At 40.7% G+C, this 19,247-nt stretch overlaps 1 protein-coding gene across 1 annotated transcript; it reads left to right on the forward strand.

Moving 5' to 3' along the window:
* The first annotated feature begins 6,642 nt into the window (after window positions 1-6,642).
* LOC119660216 (lysM and putative peptidoglycan-binding domain-containing protein 3) lies at window positions 6,643-18,563 on the forward strand. The gene is made up of 4 exons (XM_038068651.1): window positions 6,643-6,887; window positions 6,973-7,117; window positions 7,182-7,506; window positions 17,873-18,563. Exons 1-4 carry the CDS (start codon window positions 6,874-6,876, stop codon window positions 18,163-18,165), a joined length of 777 nt encoding a protein of 258 aa, XP_037924579.1. The 5' UTR covers window positions 6,643-6,873; the 3' UTR covers window positions 18,166-18,563.
* The last annotated feature ends 684 nt before the right edge of the window (window positions 18,564-19,247 follow it).

Here is a 19,247-nt window from a genome sequence, read left to right on the forward strand (position 1 = left end):
CGGTACTGAGTACACCAATCGTCATAACTCCGTCTGCAAGATTCTCCATCAAAACCTTGCGTTGAAGTATAACTTAGTGGCAACCTACCATCCTTACTATAAGTATACTCCGCAGAGAATCTTGGAAAATGATCGGGTCAAACTACAAAGTACTGTGGGATCACACTATTACCACCGACCACAATGTTAATAATAACAGACCCGATCTAGTTCTGCTTCTGAAGGAAGGACGAGCGTGCTTCATAATCGATGTAGCCGTACCGTTGGACCAGAACACTGTTGGAAAACAGCACGAAAAAATCCGGAACTACGGCCCCTTGGCAGACGATATGAAGCAGACCTGGAGACTACAAAAGATCGAAGTTGTCCCAGTGGTAATTTCAGCGATAGGATTAGACTCGCAGAACTTACATAAAGCGCTGAAAACGCTCGATCTTAGGGCTGGACTATACATGGGGATGCAAAAAGCGGTTATCCTTGCAACCTGTGCTATAGTCCGAAGAGTCCTGTTCGGTAACAATCTGACCTAATGGGTTTCAGTCTTGATCCGCACTGTCTTCGATATAAGATCCATGTCTCTGTAGTGTAGAACCTCCGCGTCATTGGCTGAAGTGTTTGCGACAATCGGGATGTAGTAATACATTTTCGCATGGTCGTACACACTTTGCGTTAAAACGCATCATCTCTGTGATGCGGGCCTTTGGATGTTGCCTTCAGCTCATCCTTAGGTTGGTCGCCCTTCGGTCCGGTTGGGCTGGAAGAGGATCCGTGGGCTTTTTTAACTATATATATTTATATGTATATATTATGTATACGCACACTCTAAAATATATAAATGAAGACGTCAAAATGCGCACTAGCCTATAAGAAGAAATCCTTTTCACTATTTTTAAGAAGTCTACACAATATTCACTTACCTGTAACGACGAGATGACGTGCACGAAAACCCTCGAATAAGGCAGAATATTTCTCACAAACTTGTACTTTTCTGCAGGGAAAAATATCTTCACTATTTTTTATGAAGTCTACACAATATTCACTTACCTGTAACGATAAGATGTCGTGCACGAAGATCCTCGAATAGGGCAAAATATTACCCTCGAACTTTTACTTTCCTGCAGGGCAAAATGTCTTCACTATTTTTTTAAAATCACCACAATATTCACTTACTTGCAAATACAAACGGACGCACAAGATATTATATTCATCGGGATTTTACTATCCTGAAAGGAAAAAAGCTCACTTCATTATTTTATAAAAATCACCACAATATTCACTTACTTGAAAATATTATACAAACGGACGCACAAGAAAACGCTTAAATAAACCACAATGTTTTCCTCGGGATTTTACTATCCTGGACGGAAAAAAGCCCACTCACTATTTTATAAAAATCACCACAATATTCACAACTACGAAAGGACGCGCACGAAAAAATTAAAAAAAAAATCGAATAACATTGGTAATAAAAAAATCTTATTCTATAGTTTATGTTATAATAAAAGAAAGACAAAAAAAGAACTTTAAAAGGACTTACCTTTCTGAAGACGGCTGTCGCAGCAAAACACCCACACACACACACACGTAGAAACTAGCACTTCACCGCAAGTTTCACTCCCGCGGAATTGTAATTGTGTAATTACGACAAACATGTAAAACTGCGATTTTTAAGCCTTACGTATCTTACGCGGCTTTCCACGATTAAAGCTTCGGCGTGAGACTAACATTGCAGCTATCAACTAGCGCCCTTTATATGCAATTTAACGATGCAGTGGTATTAAAAAAAAAACAAAACCCTTGGCGAAGATGATAAAAATTTGCAACGTTTAATTACCGGAAAAATTCCAGTGGATGTATTGTTTTAATTGAACAACTAGAGACGGCTTTAGAACTGCACGATCTATAATGTATACGATTTAATCACACACAAGATAGCTCCCCCATGGAGGCTTGCAGTCATTAAGAGTACATCCATTCAAAACCTATAATTGTAAAAAGTAATATCAAGTTGGGATGGGTAATAGGTACTACAGCAACTAGATTTTTACGGCTTCCCGATAATAAATTATTCAAAAGATTGCAAAGTTCAATCTTCATGCTACAGCCATTTATGGGCGTTACTAAGTACTACCTAGGACTAGACATGTTGCATAATTGCAACAACAAACGTGTTTACAAGCAATTGTGAAATATATCTCAAACAGATAATTAGAAAAGACAATTTATACCGCGATCGTTACTAGGTACTACCTTGGGCTAGACATCCTACTTATCAACAAATATGGTATAAATGCTGTTGTAGAGGATTGTGAAATTCATAATTTAGTGATGTTATCAGACATGGCTAGACATCGTCTAGTGCAGGATAATTTACATATTAATAAATCGCCTCATAGAAAATTGCGAAATTCATTTCTTAAAGCTATAATTAGAAATCTTTTTATAATATTATTTACAGCTAGATTTCGTATTCATCTAAAGTAATAAAAAATCAGATAGAAAATTGCGAAATCCAAACTAAATAAATCATCTCTATTAATTTTACTATTGAGAAGATTAAAGTACCCCTACTTAAAGTACTCTATAGAATCAAGATTAAAGTGCCTTTTACGTGAATACAGCTATCAGACTTTATTTTTTCTATTTTCCTGAAACAAATGCGGTATAAATCGGGTATAATCTTTAGAGTTATGCATTAACTCCTTGAACCTGGTACAGACAACGTATTTAATAGAAGAAATGGTAAGTAACCTTGTTTCAAAAAGGATAAGCGTAACTCAAATATATATTTAGGATATAACAGCCTCAATGAAATCAGCCAAGGGAGCTTTGATAACCTTCTCACAACTACCATGCTGGTGGAAGGGAAGGAATATAAAATAAAGAAATTCAAACTGCAGGATACTAAGTATGGCACCCGGCTGGCAATTTTTTCGAGGAAGGTGGCGACTACTTTCTACCACAGCGTTTCTCTGAAAATATTAAAAGGCGGAAGCAAGTAAAGGAACTCGACCAGATTGACCATCATTAGTATATTTTCGAAGGGAAGGACGAGGCTAGAGGTGGTTTCTTCAAGCTGAAATTTGTCCAAAAAGATCAATTAATAAATAAATGTTAAAAAATCGAACTGTTTTTAGCTGTAGATTTCCTGCAAAGAAATACTAAGTTATCTCGAACATAAACAGAATTCAGCCCTGACGAAAAACCCCTCATTGACAACACTACCGCCACTAGATCCTACCCATTCTACCATCCACATGCTCTACGAAAGTAAAAGCGGCACGGTAACATACTGTCTGATCGTTCGTCCCAACCTCCATACAAATTTCCACCTAGTTTCTAACCGCTCTACTATCCGCATGCTCCGCGAAAATACAAGCGAGACAACAACATAGCATTTCTTGCGTCTACTCACCCTCCACACAATTTTCCACCCAAAATAATCCTGCCCGGCAACACCACAACACCTTATCTCCATAATCCCTGCCAATTAGCAACAGGCAGCCATCACTGTAGCGATCGAACGCCTCCCACCCAGCCAATCTGCAACAAGCGACCATCACCATCATGATCGGAAACCTGTCTTATCCATATTCCTCTTTGAAACCATTTTCTTTATGCGACGATGCTTAGGGGGCCCACTATGAAACAAAATACATTTCAGAAAATATTTCACCAAGTCTGCCTATATGAAAAGTTTTACCATCAGAAAATAAATGGTATAAAACCCGGTTTTCACACTGAAACACCACCCTTACGTGAAACCAACATAACTGCAAAACTCTAGGCGGAACCACAAACCATACCCCAACCCATTTAAACCCCCCCAGCACAACCCAAACAGACATATTTCAGCAAACCTACATGAAACCCTCACAATTACCTACCAAACCTAAAATCATATAGAAAACAACTTTCGCGCTGCAACACCACCCTTACGACCAATCATACCAATCGTCCTGCACAGCCCCGCCCCACAAACAACCGGCCCCATATACAAATCACCGTGATTGGACTTCCTAGGGCGGGGTCAGCAACATACACAGCACCTCCCACATACACCCGTTTTCCATACAAATCCAATGTGATTGGACATTTCAGGGTGGGGCCTAGCACCGCATCCTAACCCTATCGCACATACTAAAATTCAAGGCCTTGATTGGACCCTTACTACTGACGAGGTTGAAATGAAGGTCCGTGAAAAGAAACGGAAGCAAAGAAAGCAGTCATTGTCACCCGAGTGGACCATTACAAAAATCTTTACGATAAACTTATCTTTACGGAGTGGCGAGAGAGATCTACATCGACTTGCCAAAAGCCGAAATAATCGCACTCAGGATATGGAACGCTTCTGTTGAGTTAACGACAAGAACGGTACTTTGCTCACCAACAATCGACGGATAGATGGCAAAAATATTTTGAGCAGATTTCAACTGAAGAATTTGTTCATCCTCCACTTTCACAATCATCGCCGACATTTGAAGCAGTTGCACCTGTCAACGCAACCGAAGTCGAAGAAGCAATAAAACCAATGAAATCGGGGAAAGCAACAGGACCTGGCGACATCCCATCTGAGCTCTGGAAAGCGAGGAGCTGGGACCCAGCACTATGGCTCAAGGAATTCTTTAAACGGGTTATTCAGGAAGGAAGAACACCATCTGACTGGCAAAAAGGTACCACAGTTCCAATATGACAAAAAGAAAGGTAATCCAGCAGAGTGTTCAAATTACCGTCCGATCCGATTACTTTCTCATATCATGAAGATTTTTGAACGCATTCTTGACAACCATATTCGTTGACATAACCGTGAACCAAGCCGACCTTGTCAAGAACTGCGGAACTACTGACACAATACACGCTACGCGGTTACTCGTGGAGAAACACCATGAGCACAGTAGATCTACTGTAGGCAGTACCCTTACAAAAATGACCCCACTTGGAAATGTGCTTGCAGAAGCTTATCTGTACACATCAGAGACGCTAAACAAGGAAAAGGCATAACCTTCGTCAAATCGTATTGGTAAGAGAGAGATCGGTGAGCTTTTGCTATTCTGGTACTACGGCGTGCTCACCCATATATCAAAAAGTTGTTTCACGTATTCACTTATCCATAAGCAAAAACTTGCCAATCTCACCAACATATTGGCAAGTCCGGGTGGTATGTCAAACACAGCTGATCGGGTTTTCGGTACATCTCGCTCATGCTCAAGGGCAAAACAATTTGAAATCGTGTGTACTCGCACTGATTTCCCCCCTTGAGGGGCAAGGGGGAGTGAGGTAGCTGTCTAGTATCTAACTGTGACCATGAGAAGCATCGCCCTCTTTACATTACATTTCTGGGTCTGGTCTCAGATTGAAACTAAACGAAACTGAATTTTTAACGACCGATCCCCATGAAATAGGCGCAATCACTGTCAGCGACAGCGATCTGCCCAGAATTGAGCGATTTAAATACCTCAGGTCAATGCTATCAATCAGTGGAGAACTGGGTTATGAAATTGCTTCACGCATTAACGCAACCTGGACAAAGTGGCATTCCACAACTTGTGTTCTTTGTGATCGACGTATTAACGAACGTCTCAAATCCAAAATTCACGGCAATGTCGTTCGTCCAAAGTCTAAGTGTTGGCCTACAATAAAATACAATGAACGACGTCTTGCGGTAATGGAGACGAAGATGTTGCGTTGGACTAGTGGCGTGACACATTTTGATCACATTCGAAATGAGGATATCTCCAATCGATATGAGGTTGCACCGATCGTGAAAGACGAGAGAAACGTCTTCGATGGTATGGCCACGTAATTCGCGCTTACGATAATTAATTTGCCTTAATTGGTCTGAACATCGAAGTCGATGGTAAACGACCTAAAGGCCGGCTGAAATAACGGTGGCTTGATACGCTTGTTGGGTATTTCTAAGACTCGAGATTAACCGCAAACCGATCACGAAGAGCTGTCTCCGTTTGTGAATGGGACAAAAGCTGAAGAAAAAGAAGAAGCAGGTACGACAAAGATCTAAACTCTGGCCATTGTTTCTAAATAATCCGGGGGATGTTGATGTGGTCAATGTAGGGGAATTCGGCGGGGGGATCAGGCTGCTCTTTGTCGATCAAGTTTTCAAGATGTTCTTTGATGCATTCCAGGGTTATTTTAGCTATTATTTTTGCGATGACAGGGAGCATGCAGAATTTTGACGACCATCCTCTTCTTCCCCTCTCTGGGAAGTCTCGGAGGTAGCAGCCCTAAGAAACTGCAGAGGCAGCAATAACTAACTTGCTGGGTGCATTAATGGCCGGGATAATTTCTCTTCTGCTTGGAGGAACAGCTGTATTTGTAATTTTAAAGTAGGCTTTAGTATGGAACAGCCTACTGGAAAATTTGGTGGGAATCCTGCTAATTTTAACACAATTACAGCAAGTCAAAGTTGTCCCTTTTGCGTAAATTGATACACCCTAAAGGCAAAATGTTGTACCACATTGAATTGAATATCGGTTACATTCAACCTATATACACTACTAGCTATGTATAAATGAAACTATCGTGTAACTGAATATTGTTACATGAAACATCATCAAAACCTTCCATACCTGAAGCGCCAAGCTTCTGGGTTCCCCACTTGTTGGTACTAGTCTCGTTGACTGACAGTCAGATAGTTGAAGTGAGATACCTTTTAGCATTTGACGTTTCGGATGTGGATTTCTTAATGGGAGATGTTTACATTTTTTGGAAAGTATTTTAAGCAAATACATCGAGTAGTATGATTGTTGGTATAGATTTTATAATAGGAGAAACTTCAATATAAACGCTTTTGTAAATCGTGATAAGAAACGCGAAAGCTAGTTCAAGCCACCATTTCGCATCACAAAGTATACCATGAAAAGACAAAAGTATGTCGTGTCACTTGGGTGTGCGCGGAGTTTTTGAAAATATTGCTGATTTAATGATTGTATTGTTATTTCCAATTCATTTCAGACGGTACAATTACAATGTCCTTGATGAGGATAACTATAATATGCCCATGCAAAGACTAGCACAAAATCGTTTCGATAATGCTATTGAGGCTGAAGTTCAGAATGGGGATACATTGCAAGCGATTGCTCTTCGGTTTCGTTGCTCGGTACTTTATTGCCCACGTCAGTATAATTTAGTCTAATGAAGTTAATATTTTTTTTTTGTTACAGGTGGCCGAAATAAAACGTCTCAATAAAATTGACAAAGATAACGAAATCTATGCTAGGAAAACGATTAAAGTGCCAATCACTCCACATTCCGTACTGTTAGAAACGCTTCCAATAATTCACAAAAGTGGGCAAAGCAGTCCCAAGCGTATGAGTGATGAACTGGGTTCGATTGCTAAATTAGAAAATCAGTTAGAGAATGATTATCTTAGTGAAAAGTTGATGGTTGCGTCGGTGGTAACGTCTGAGGTGAAGCCTGATAGCATCAATAACATTATATTAAATTCGAAACTTACTTCCACTACCTATACGGACAACCCTGGTTCAGGTAATTGAAATTAGCAGAAACATGAATGCACGATTACTGGTGTATTGTCTTGGGAATTTAAAAAAACTTCTATACAGAGGAGTGCATTGATGGCTTAAATTATGGACAATGATTTAGGCAACGAAGAACGAATCTATTGAGTTGTTCTATTTTTTACGAGCGTTTAAGCTGTTAAATGACTTAAACTATTGCGCGTTTCTATGTAGTGCTTGGTTTGTACAACACTTCTTCGAAATAGGGAGAGTTTATCAATTTGCGGAATTTGATTCGGCAGTTGAAATGTTATTTTGAGGATACCAGGTTTATTATTGACCAGCGTCCATTGCACTATGGGCAAATGCTTGCAGAAAGGTTTGTTCGCTATCCTGATTTGTCAGTAGGACTTTCGTTTCGCGTTGCTTTATTTGAAAGAGATGTTTTTAAATACCCGACGTTTTTGAAAGTGCAAACCAATGCTTCGTATTTTGTTCTTGTTTTTCATTTGTCTCCGAATGGCTCAAGTGGTTAGAGCGCTGGAAAGTCGCGGTTCAAATCTCGTTGGAGGCAGAGGTGTTTGTTACCGTGACTGGATATCGGATACCAGTCGACTCAGCTGTGAATGAGTATCTGAGTTAAATCAGAGTAATAATCTCGGACGAGCGCAATGCTGACCACATTACCTACCACAATGTACTGCGGTTTACCATTACTGTCCTGAATGAAGTGCTCTAACACACTTCAAGGCCCTGATCCAATATGGATTGTTACGCCAACGATTATTATTATTATTTATCATTTGTCTTGTTCGAAATTGATATCAGCGATTATTCGAATTTAATATACATACATACCTAGTGTTGGTGACGTGTTTGGAGCCAACCTAGCCGTTGCATTTTAGAATCCGCGTGGCTCCCACATTTTATGTTTTCATGCGAGACTCTCCCGGAAATGACTATGCCTAACAACTGAAGCTGACGTAAAGCAACCCTTGAAAATTCAGGTAATTGGAAGTCATCAGTTGATAAGATTGATAACTTCTGGCTGAAGCGATTCGAGTGTATTTACAGGGTATTGGAAAATCATTTGAATTAGATGATTGTTGATCCAAAATTAGTTCTATAATTTTTCAACCAAGGAGCAGGGTGCTTCTTGCCGTTCAAAATGTCGACCAATTACTTGTCTTCCTACCATTTTCAAGGTCTTCACTTCAGTTTTGTGCATGAACATCTTAAAACACCTTTATGTTCATAAATTGATAGCTGTAGAGCAAAAAGGATACGCAAAAGGTTCCGAAGCTGTAAAGAACGGCAGATGCTTCTCTCGAACGCGGCCAAGGGTTCGCAATTTTTCTTGTTAAGAACCCAAGTCTCCGAGGAATACATAAGGACTGGCAAGATCACTATCTTGTACAGTAAGAGCTTTGACCCTATGGTGAGACGTTTCGAGCGGAGCAGTCTTTGTAAGCTGAAATAGGCTCTGTTGGCTGCCAACATGTCCGGATTTCATCGTCGACTATTGTGGCTTCGTAACAAGTTGTTTTCCGTGTAGGGTTGACAGTCCTACGCAACTTCAACCTGGAGACCCGTTGGTACAATTTGTCCCGTGCAATACCGTGATTTTGTGCGGGGACAGCTACCAGTGAATTTTTTGGCCGCAGCCGAATTGTTGCATTCATGTTTATTTAAAGTTTAAAGTTTTGTCAGATGAGAACTGATTTCAATTTTTCGAATGCTTCAATATATGTCTGCCAGGGATTTAATATGTTCCTGTAATGAAGTACTGAATATTAGTATTTTATCCAGGCAAAATACACAAGTTTTATTGATGTAGTCATGTAAAACGTCATTCGTCGTTTTTCAGCCCAAATAGCATTCATAAAAAGTCATACAACCCGTGAAGTGTTACGAAAACGGTTTTGTGACAATCTTCCCTTTTGACTAGTACCTGCTGATATCCCTTCGCCAGGTCTATTGTCGAAAAATATTTTGCCTTTCCAAGTTTATCCAACAAGGAATCAATATTGGGTAGACAAAATTTATCGTCCACAGTATTTCATTAAGGCGGCGATAGTCAACGACTAATTTAAATTTTTGTTATTGTGAATTGTCTTGCTTTTTCGGAATTACGGATTCGGGATTGAATATTCAGAGGAACTTTTTTGAATTATTCCTCGTGCCTCTATTTGGCAAATTCGCCTAGATACTTCGGCTACATGTTTGGGTGGATACCTGTACAGCTTCGCCTTGATTTCCTTATCCGTGATTGCTTTAATTTCGTGTTGTACTTGTAAGTTGATCACCTTCTTTGAAAAATAGGTGATTTCGAAATATTCTTCCTTATTAGAGTAGGTTAGACTTATGTGTTGCAGATAGTTTCTACTTGTATGATCCGGTTGGTTGACTATTTGGAAGAGGGAGGAATTCATTTACTTGATTATTTAAAGTGATAGTTTTGGTTTCAAAGTCAATAATTGTATCTAGGGCGTTTAATATATCTGCACCTATAAAAATTGGTACTTTCTCCTTTTTAGAGATTTGACTTTACATTTAAGTCTACCTCAAAGTGGTAACCTAAATCTCACAGTATTAAAATAAATTGGATAAATATATTGGCATATATATTTTATATTATTAAAAGCGATTTCAATGAGAGGTAAGCTTTCTGAGGTTGGTTGATAAAAAATTCTGAATTTATTTCGGTTGGGTTTTCTCGGCATCCGAAATATTATTTCCTCAAGTATTTTGTCGTCTACTTCCCTGATTTATATCAATAAATTGTATGTTTTCAATTTCCATCAGCTCTTCCTGATTTTTTCTGTACCTATCTGACCTACGCTGAAATGAGTTTTTTCCCGAGTTGTCACAATCTCGGCAGATGCCGAATTTCAGCTAATACTAGCACTAAGTACCACACATTTAGGCTCGGGGCGCTGGCGGCGGTGGGTCAGTGGGAATACAATTCACATGTTTACTATGCATTGCCTTCGACTTCCATTCATGAATCCGCTCTTAGTCCAACTTCACCCGACCCAGAGGATTGAAAGATCTATCCTTCAAATTAAGTGAATTCAGCCCGCAGTCTACCTTACAAATAGGTGCATGCAAGGGACTTACCTACTCTTTGCTGTAAAAATAAGCTCGCAGCGAGTCGATTTGTCGATGATCTTGTGCGGCCACGTAAACCACGCCCCTGCCTCCGATGTCACGAGGCAGGTTCATCCGCTCCACTACAGAGTTTGGATGATGCATTCGGAATTTGGGCATAGTAATCCGCATACGTCTCTGGACGTTTTCCAGATCGGTCTTTGTCCACGGCAATATTCCGAATGTATAATATATGCCAGTGAAGGGATAATGTCATGGATCATGAATATGTTCAGTGCGCCTATTTTATTCTTCCTCGGGAGATGCAATTTCAGTACCAGCTTTACATGTCACAAGAATTCGGACAGCAGAGCATCCTTCAAATCACCAATTAGACCATGAGTTCCTTGCAGAATTTCTAAATTCTAGATTCGACACTTGTCTAATACAAGCTCCATTCGAATATCATCGCTAAATATATCTACTATTCGCAACAAACTTCTAAGGTAGTCATCAATTCCATCATACAACTTCATGTCATCTAAGTACATAAAGTGTGTCAGCTCGCACTTAGCACGTAGGTCATATTTGGTTGTAAAGCCGTACCCTTTAGCATCACTCAGCAGCCATGAAAAGGGGTTCAGTGCCCTGCAACACCAGACGGGACTCAACGAATCCTCCAGTAAGATACCCCTCCGTATATGGATAGGCTCTAAAGTATTGGCACCCTCAGATAAACGCACTGATAAGGTTTATTAGTTTCGGATCAATGTGATAGGACATCAACTATCCAGGTATGCGGTACACTTCTGAAAGCCTTAAGATAATCGATATAGCAACTGAAGAGGTCCTTAGGCTTCTAGTTGCTGGTCCTGCAACTACCAAATCAGTAATGAGTTGCTCTTTGCAACTCCTTGACCCGACTTGGCATTCCTTCTGCTCCTCGGACAGAATGTTGTTGGTCTCGAGGTGCGCATTGACTCTTTCATTTATAATGGACGTTATGAATTTCTAGAAGGTTGGTAAGCAAGTAATTGGTCTTGTGTCTGCGGGGTCCTGCACCGTGCCCTTTTGTGGGACAAGGTAGGTAACTCCCGCATTGAGGACGGGGGGAAATTCCTCCGACCGACTAATGACCTGCTTTATGTCATGTGCCAACCGACTGTCTACACTTGTAAATTTCTTGTGCCAGAAATTCTGCATCCGATCCAGACCAGGACCCCTCCAGTTCTTCGAGCTGTTTATGGCTCGGTGAAGTTCGTCTTCTTTAGCATCCGAAATATTCGTGCCAGGCGTAATGGTATGGTGGGTGCCTTCGGCGGTGACTCAGTCAGCATGCTGGGCGGGCAACCCCCAAAGCTCTCCCGATATTTTCTCGGTTCCGTCACCGAAAACTGTACTGTCTGGACGCTCTGTTAGGATTCGTTGAGAGATCTGAAAAAGCTCCGCTGGTTTCTCGCGTCTCATTCTAGACATGAGTTATTTCAGAGTTATCACAATCTCGGCAGATGCCGGAATTTACCTAATACTAGCCAAGCATTTAGGCTCGACGATCGTAGCTACTTAAAAACAAAAGGGGCGCTGGTGGTAGTGGCCGGTGGTAGGTCAATGAGAGAATCCGTCGAGTACTCCCCGCAACATCGAGCACGTACGCAGAATGGTGTACTTCTGCATGGTTTGAAACATACTGTGCGGAAGTCTGAGGACATCAAGGGAAGCCGTGAGGGATTTAGGTACAATACTTGTAACTGACAATATTATGGGAACTAAAACCACTCGCTCGAGACGCCAAATTTCTTTGATTTCCCGAGCCAATGGCTCATAGCTAACCTTCTTGTCCAAATATTTCCGTTCAATGTTGCTATTATGGCGGATAGCAAGATCAATTATATACGCCGAGCGTCAGAACTTGTCGCTCCCAATACAGCTGTAAGCAGAACTATCAAGTTCTGCTTGCGGCTCATGTCGGTAAACCCGACATGTTCTGATGATCAGCCCATGCTTGTATGCAAGGTTTTGATGGATAACCTTACATACAGCATTATGTCTGGTAATGTATTGAACTGGTGCCATAACAGTACAGCCAGAAATGAGATGGTCGAACGTCTCTAATGCCGAACAACACATTCTGCACTGCTCCACCCGTTCTTTCATGAAGAGCTTTTTATAAGCTAGGGTGGCGACCACGCCGTCCTCAATTGCACACATGAACCAATTTGAATGGATCCTGATTTGAAGAGCCGACCGATTCAGTTTTCGAAACGGGGTTACTCGTTTCAGTCAGTGCCAGTTGTTCTTCCCTATTCGGTGTTGAGTTGTTATAAAAGCCTTTATGCATTCATACTGAGCAGGCTGGACGCGCGACTTTCTAACGAATCGCGCCGTAGGCTGTAGGTTTTTCAGCAAAGTGGAGAGCATATGTTCCACAGATTTCCCCATGGAAGAACATGAATTTACTGAGGCTTCGGAAATCCGTGACTCGAATGCGACTTGATTGATGAAAGTCGACAATATATTCGAAAAGTCTGCGACGCTTACCACTTGGAGAGTTAATGTTCTTATGGCTTATACGTACTTGCAGTTATCCGCCTAGGGGTCTAACCGAGCGGCCAAACACAATTTTAAATGTGGTGGTTGAATGAAGAAACCCGGGCCAACCTGCACTCAACCACCAACTTGGCTATACCCCCTACGCCGTGAACTTCGACATTGAAAATTTTTCACTTGATTGAAATAATAAAAACTTGTTGTTACTTTTTCGTTGGTGTGGATATTTATTCTTGCAAATGCCGATATTTCGGGAACCACTTGTTCCCTTCATCAGTGCTAACAAGTTTGCTCATCTGTAGACATTAAAGTTCTATTTATACTATTCTAAATCTAAATCTTATTTGCAAGAATAAATATCCACACCAACGAACATGATATATATCATATATCATCAACACATGATATATATCATATTATATAGTATAGATTTAGAATAGTATAAATAGAACCTTAATGTCTACAGATGAGCAAACTTGTTAGCACTGATGAAGGGAACAAGTGGTTCCCGAAATATCGGTATTTGCAAGAATAAATATCCACACCAACGAAAAAGAAACAACAAGTTTTTATTATTTCAATTAATTAATCGTTGGAAACACCGCATAATTTCACTCAGATTTCACTTGATGTTCAACAACGCGTAGCATTCTTTTTATTAAGGTTTTGTGTAAACACAACACTTTATTCTGGTTCGTCCCAGTTTTCTCTCCGTTTCAAGATAACATCGTATCTTCTACCAAACAGATGTATCGGGATCTGAGAATCGGAAGACCTCGCGCAAACTAGATTCAGTTCTCCCAATGCTTTGTGCCCCCCACGTCCATCGTTTTCCCATAGGTCTAATGGAATTAGTCTATGAGCTGTTCTCTCAGTAAACAAATCCAAGGGCTACAAATAGAGTAATGCATTCAGAGCTGCGCTAAATTTCGTGCTGATGGCACCGGTGATACTCAGACACACAGTTCATAGTGTGACTAGTTTACAGCGATAACTCTTCTGTTTCACTTTAACTCATCACACTACGGATGCATAAGCGAACATCGGCCTAATGATAGCAACATATATCCAAATTACTACATGAAGCCTAAGTCCCCATGTCCAGGCAAAGGTCCGCCTACACAGCCCATAAGCTGTGAGAGCTTGTTTCATCTTTACCTCTACATGTTTGTTCCAAAGAAGCTTCTTGTTTAGAACAACTCCTAGATATTTCACCTCTTGGGAGAGTTGAAGCGTTGGACACTTCATCTCTGGAAGGCAAAGCCCATCCAGTTTCCTCCTTTTTGTAAATAATACCATTGTGGATTTAATTTGGATTTACTGAAAGTCCTTGCCTGAGATACCAACTGTCAATCAAATCAACGGCGCCTTGTGTATTTCTACACACCATTCCGAGATCTCGACCAACAGCCAGTACAGCCACGTCATCCGCATAAGCTTGAACGTGTATTGGCAGATTTTGCAGTTCGCATAGTAGTGAGTTGATCAGCATACTCCGTAGAAGTGGCGATAGCACACCTCCTTGAGGGCAACCTTTCGTCGCTTCCGTTGTTAAGTGAGTTAGCATAGCGTAGATCCACTTTATTAGAGTTTCGTCAACACCATGCTCTCTGGCGGCATCACAAAGCTTTTGGAAGGACGCACAGTCAAAAGCCCCTTCAATGTCCACGAACACCCCCATCGTGTACTCAGTATGCAGTATGTTTGTTTGGTTCTGAGAGGAAAAGTTTGGTGGGTCTAGCGGCATTAAGGCTTCGCTACCTGTCATTATGGGAGGCTTGTCTCCAGTTTTTGATAGCAGCATTAGCGAATGCTACTGACACTCCAATTGCTGGTTCGGGTCCGGGTATGGGGGAAGTTGAAGCCTCTTTTGCTAAGGCATCCGTGATTTCATTTCCTTCTATACCACAATGGCCAGGTACCCAGAGTAATTTCACTGTATTGAATTTAGAAGCAGAGTTCAATCGGTTTCTACATTCCTGAACGATTTTCGATGTGATCAAGGTACTACTAGATTGCGATGCGCCTGCCCTTCAACCGCTCGTTAATCATTCAGGTTGCCGCCCTTTTGATCGCATAGACTTCAACCTGAAAGAGCGTTGTGTATTGTTCCAAAGGAAAAGCCTACTTCTCGTTTTTATTTGAGAGGTAGACTCCTGCTCCAGAACCATTCCTCTGGTTCGTCCCAGTTTTCTCATCGTTTCAAGATAACATCATATCTTCTACCAAACAGGCATTGCGAAAATTGGATAGTATAGCACCTCTCACTTTTTCATTGGTAACAATCACTCTCGCAGTGTTCCGATTCCCCTTGCAACACCTTTGTTTTGGATGGTTTGCAGAAACCGTCAATTCACTTTTTCCCACTTCTGAGACCTGTTCTCCTGGGTGGTGTACTTCCAAGAGAGTCTGTAAAGACTCAATTCTGGAGTCCATGAAAGTACAACTTGGCCGACTCATCCTTATTAAGGACACTGCACAGCCTGGAAGTCTCCCTTTCACCTTCCAGTTCCTCACAGTATCCTCTAAAAGAGTCCCGTTTCGAACGTTTTACGAGCCTCTTATATTCATGTTGTGATTTCCGGAAGTTCAGTCTTCATCTTTATTGCTTTTGTAAGCACGAAATAAGTCGTTTGGTTGATTTCCTGAGTCTGCAGTTTTCGGCTCCAACTGTTTTACCACGTTAGGCCCGGGAAATACTACGGGCCTCTTCAAAGCACACTAGAAGTGCGTGATTCAGAATTTTAAATTGATCGTCTATCAGCAAAGAAGTCCTTAGTCGCCTTGGGAGCTCAACTTTGTCGCCAAGAAGTTCATTGAAATTTATCCAATCCGTTCCGTTCCGTTCCAATCGCCTGCAATAGTCAGACTAAATTCGGACTAACGCTAATCTGAGAGTGAGACTTCATCTAGCACTCGTCAGTTTCTAATCAACTCTAACAACTTTGAAGTGCAGATTGTTAGGTCAATTCCTTCAATTCTTCTTGGCCCCACGAACGTAGGGGCGCACCCTGCGTTTACGGTCATCAGACCAGCTGAAGAGATAAAATGAAATAGCTTCTTTCCTCTAGGATTGCATTGGCTACTGCTCCAACAAATATGCTGTGCGTTCCCATCACCACCTATTAAAAGTTCAAGGCCACTAGATTAGGCACACAACAACCAGATCCCTTAATTTTTGCGTCGGCGGAAGGCACAAAGAATCATTCGGTAAATAATCAGAGGCAACTATGACGCTTCTCCTCTTGTCATTAATCTGGTATTGTAAGTTGACCGCAACAAGGTCCTGGGAACAGAATTGTCTCAGCATGGTTGCCTCCAACAATTTTGACATTAGAACGCAGGCCCTCGGTCTCGGGTATCTTTTATCCAAGAAGATCCTAGTCCCCTTGACTGATCCAATGCCACAGATTATGTCAAAACGAATCCATGGCTCTTGAACTAGAAATATTAGGTTGGGGAAAAAGTAATGTCGTATTTTGTCAATAGATGGCGATACTTGAACATATCTTGTGTTGTATTTATCGCATCGTATCATACGATACGGCGATTTGAAGACGACAATCTGGGCTACAAGTGTCTCCTTAACAGTTTTATGATCGTACGTTTCAGTCTCAAGTTATAACGCGTCAAAGATGGAGTCCACCAACCAAGAAATTCGTCATATTACTACCTGAGAGGTAAAAATGCAACGAAGGCGGCCAAAAAAATTTGTGAAATTTATGGGTCCGATACTGTAACGATTCGCACAGCACAGCGTTGGTTCGATCGATTTCGTTCTGGTGTAGGGGATGTCGAAGATACACCCCGTACTGGTAGGCCAATCGTCGTAGAAACCGATAAAATCGTCGAAATCATCGAAGTAGACCGGCATGTGAGCATTCGCTCGATTGGCCAGGAACTGGGTAAGGACCATAAAACCATTTGGAACCATTTGCAGAAGATTGGATTCCAAAAAAATCTGCATTTTTGGGTGCCACACGAGTTAACGAGAGGGGGGGATAATGGAGTTGCCTTCTAAATGGCAACAAGTCTGCGAACAAAGCGGCGCATATTTGACTTAAATCGGATAATTCTAAGTATGTTAAATAAAGCGTTAAAATTCGATCACAAATAAGACATTACTTTTTCCCCAACCCAATATATAACGACAGTCCTGCAACTTTGCCAGCCTTGCTACCAGTAGATAGAAAGAAGCTTTATCATCCTGCACGTTGATTGGACTAACTCTGATGTTTGTAGACATAAGGGCAGTCTAATATGAAAACCGCCGCTAACTTTCTTGCCACCGATTTCTCTTGATATTGCAACACAATTATTAGTGCAAATAAGCCGTTATCTAGTTTACTTGGGGCTTTGATATAGCATTTCAGCGAAAAGCGAGGTTGGCCGCGTACAACCGCCTGGTGCGTATAGCTAAGTTGGCGGTTAGTTGCAGGTCGGGCAGTTACTCTCCCTTCAATCGTCACGTTTAAAATTTTGTTGCGGTCTAGTCCGTAAAATATACGTGGTTGCATATTAAAATCAAAAACCGTTTGGCCCCATGGCTAGACGCCTAGGCGGTTAACCGCAAGTACGTATAGGCCCTTAGCTTCCATGTTCATGTTTTTTGGACACTTAGTGTAGTAGTGAACTATTCCAGACTACTCCATTACGGAAAGGTGTCCGAGAGGAGAATACTTATTATTACTTTGTTTATTTACAAAAAAATAATAATATTGATATCGAGTAATTAATTCTATTGATGTTTTTTACAGGTGATAGAGAACATATACTGGATTCTCTTTTAAATGATGAAGCTGACAAAACAATACCATATCCGCGGCCAATAGGTAGACCAACACGAGGAAATTTTGAATGTTCCGGCTCAGATTGTGATATTTCCTGGATTTGCTTATTTATTTGTATTTTAGCATTATGTTTTGCAATACCCCTTATCTATGTTTTATACATAGCAGAAAATAAGTTTAAAAATGATGAACTAATGGCGCATAACCATTCAATTCAGGTTAATGTTAACTCGAGTCTCTCACTAAAATTTAGTGCGTAATGTATATGTATACATGTAATAGAGATTTAGGATTGCAAAGGAATGTAGCAGATTGTAGGCAACTTGTTTGTTTTCTACTAAGGTAATAAAACGAAATGGAATGAAAAATATAGCCCCTTCAACAGTTTATGTTTAAAGTGAGCATAAATTCAATGTTCTCAGAGATATTTTACCGAATATGTGAAGAAAATATATAATACTTGTACATTTTTCTTCTTAAATGCAGGACTTTGATAATTTCGATTGATAAACAAGATATTTGAAAATGTTTAGTGCCTTAGATTTAAATTAACCTAGGCTAAGAATTCCATAAATTATTACTCCAAAGTAAAAGCTTTTTTATATAAGAAATAAATACATCGTGTACTTAGTGTATCGTGAGATACATTTCTACCAAATTATTGGGAGTATGTATGTACATATTTACGAACACAAAGTAAAAACAGTCTATTGATCGGAAAAGGAATTTTGTCTGATCAATTTTTAAATAAGGGATGTTAAATGAATTTACTATTGTCGGATGATTGGTAAGAACCTATGTGTGTGGTTGCTGTAGATCTCAGTGTGAGTCATGGTTTTTGCTTTCTGGCAATTTGTTCAACTTTTTTCCAGAATTTCCCTTAACATCTACATTCTTCCTCAACAGTTCTGCGTCATGTTGATCTCAGGAATTTTGTGTGAAACAAAACCTTATTAAAATCGATTCATTGTGTCTGTCGGCCTGTCATTTTGTTTGTCTGCCACACACTTTCCCAGAGATGGTTATAACTATTGACATCAAATTTGATGGGAAAGTTGCAACTGTAGACGCCTACGCATGCAATGAGTAACATATTTCTAGATTGAGTTTAAGGGGAGGTTCCCATACATGCAGACGAGGTTACACTTTTTTTCCACCGAATATAATCATTTGGGTTCGTCGTCGGACTACCAACTAAATACCTCCCCATCGTCAGAAAGCCGTGTTTTTCACATTACTTCGGGCTTCACCAACGGGAGGGGAGAGGAGGAAGGGAACTGTCAGTTCAAGGAACCCCCTGCCATCCGGCTCTTCCAGCGGCCGAGCTCTATCTTCTTAGCAA

Source organism: Hermetia illucens, chromosome 6, assembly GCF_905115235.1.
Source record: "Hermetia illucens chromosome 6, iHerIll2.2.curated.20191125, whole genome shotgun sequence".
Classification (NCBI taxonomy): Eukaryota; Metazoa; Arthropoda; class Insecta; order Diptera; family Stratiomyidae; genus Hermetia; species Hermetia illucens.